Consider the following 2542-nt stretch of genomic DNA (forward strand, 5'->3'; position numbering starts at 1 on the left):
AAACTTACTTAAAATACCATAGTAAAAATTATACTAGTATAACAGGTTTAATGTAATGTATGAATTTACACCACTATTGTTATACAGGTATAATTTCCCTTGTTGACATTCCTATTCTGGTGTAACAGTGTCTTTTTCACAGTTTAGGATAAGTCATTTTCCACACTGGAAGTTGTAGTGGTATGGCTCTCTTGATATAGGGATAATTACAACTGCTGTAACTTTGTTTAGACAATCCCTGAAGTTCCAGGGAAACTAAACTCCTCCTACATCTCAAAACAGTGTATTTACTGGTAATGATGTTTTACTGAATGAAACTGCTGAGTATCTTGCACACTGTCATATGGAGCGGAAGACAGATCAGCATGTATATTCTAGCAAAGGCATTGCTCACACCCACCTACCTAGCCACATAATTTACATTAACCCCAAGTGATAAGAGAGGGGGAAGTGAATTCAATCCACAAATGAAATTTAGTGGAATTCCATTTTCCATTAAATAATCAATTTAACTCCATGTTGAATGATAATACCAAGCCTTTAGTAACAGAGTTATTATAGTCATGGAAAAAAATGACAGGCTGAAGATCGGTTTAGTAAAATAAAAGAAACTATAATCTTGAGGAAGTTTGAGCTGCTGTTGCCTGTATCACATCTTATTTGTGGATACAGCTGGGATATAAACTCCATTTCTGGAAAAGCATTTCATTCAATGCAACTATTAAAAAAGATAGAGACCATTTCATGAAGGAAACAGACCTTTAAACTACTAAATACATACAGCTTTTTAAACAGATGTATCTGCCTATATTGGAAATGTCATATAATAAAAATAGGTTACAGTCTTCCACAGTCTAGCCAAATGAAAATAACTGTTTAGTAGGAATATACCTGATCGGAATACAGTAAAAAAATAGAAGTTTACCAAATGAAAAAATGCACAAAACCCTGAAGGTCTCTTTGCGTTTCCCAGTCAAAATTTATTGATGGTGTCCTGGACTTGCTGTATGACCCCATTTACTTTTATCAAAAATATCATGTTGTGTTATCTAGAATACTGAAAGTATCATGCAACCAAAATGCCATACTATTCTATGATGCTATACCTATATCTTTTCATTGCATCCATTTCCTAATTTGCAGACTTTGGCAATATACCAAAAGTCTTCCAGTTGTTAAAGCACATTAGATTGCACATTAAAGTGACAGTTCATTAGTGCTTTTCCCCCATCAAATAGCCATCTATATATCAAAATGTGTTAAGAATTTTACCTTTTGCTTTAATATATCCACTGGAGTTTGATGGGCTTTGAGTTTTTTGTTTTTAAGTAGAACTTTTCTTCTCAGTTGGTCAGGTGATGGGAGCATAGGGTCATCAGAGAAGTCACTCTCAAATAAAAATTTAGTTACCAGCTTGTCTCCAAATACATTCTGAAATATTGAGAATATGTGAGATATCATGAAAAAAAAGTCCATTCTATGTGCTTGGAATAATTCAGTTCAGTTTATGGCCTACCTTGAAAATTTCAGCCATTTTGCGTTGCTGAGGTAATGAACAGTGGTTTTCTATAGATATGATGATTGGCATGTCAGAGGTGATAAAGGCATTGCGATCAATAGCTTCAACTACTTCCTACAAGACCAAAAGATTTTAATAAGGACACACGGTTCAGTTCTTCTACAACATAAGTAGCTTGTAATTATGTCCATAAAGAAATGATCATGAATAGCTGAACAGGAATATATTTTCCCAGTCCACCCACAGGAAGAAAATAGCTTTAGTTTCCACAGTTTAAGCAGCAGGAGTCCCTAGCTTTCCACTCAGCCCTTAATGTCCTGTTATGACAAAACTAATACAGATACTGGTAGTTACAGTTAAAATAAAAATGTGGAATATTGTAGTATAAATGTTAAAAAATTAGGCACAGTTCTCAAATGTGAAAAACACAAAATCCTCTTTATTTGATTATGACCAGTCACGGGAGTTTTGATTTCATGATTCAACTATAGTATCAAGTGTAGTGTAAATTAGCAATCCATTAGTAACTTGTATTGTTCTGAAGGACAATTATTGTTTAATCAAGCTAGTATCCTCATATAAAGGAAAAATATTAATTTTGTTCTTTCATTTTCTGTATAAAAAAGATCAGTATACCTTAAAAGAGATCTTAGTTGTGAGTGTATGCCCATGATAAATGATAGGCATTCCATCATCACCATCCCAGCAGTCTAATTCCACACTCCTGCAGCCTTGTAAGAGAACCTGTAACAGAAATTAATAATTCATCCCAGGTGACCAGCAATGTTCAAAACTTAAAAAGGGTTCTGCAGTATTAAACAGCAACTTGGTGGATGGGGAGAAGTTGCTTGAGCAGGTTGTCCATGAGGTCACCATCCCAGGGGGGGCAGGGAATATTGGGAGGAGGGCTGAAAGGAGACAACAGAAGCTCCTGTCCTAGCAGCTGCAATCAACAAATTTGGAGAGAAAGGGAAAATGAAGAACAAATTGGGGGAAGAAAACAAAATGTTCCCAAGATAAATA

The 2542-nt window shown here is 35.0% G+C and overlaps 1 protein-coding gene across 1 annotated transcript in view; it reads right to left on the minus strand.

Moving 5' to 3' along the window:
* PLCE1 (phospholipase C epsilon 1) overlaps positions 1-2542 on the minus strand; it is a 386628-nt gene that overhangs the window by 48660 nt on the left and 335426 nt on the right. Inside the window, exons 16-18 of the mRNA XM_019502605.1 lie at positions 2156-2263; positions 1517-1633; positions 1273-1431 (exon numbers count right to left, since the gene is read on the minus strand). Of these exons, the coding sequence (XP_019358150.1) occupies positions 1273-1431; positions 1517-1633; positions 2156-2263 (384 nt within the window). The remainder of the gene's footprint in view (positions 1-1272; positions 1432-1516; positions 1634-2155; positions 2264-2542) is intronic.

Source organism: Gavialis gangeticus, unplaced genomic scaffold (assembly GCF_001723915.1).
Source record: "Gavialis gangeticus isolate Ggan-Ray unplaced genomic scaffold, GavGan_comp1, whole genome shotgun sequence".
Lineage (NCBI taxonomy): Eukaryota > Metazoa > Chordata > Crocodylia > Gavialidae > Gavialis > Gavialis gangeticus.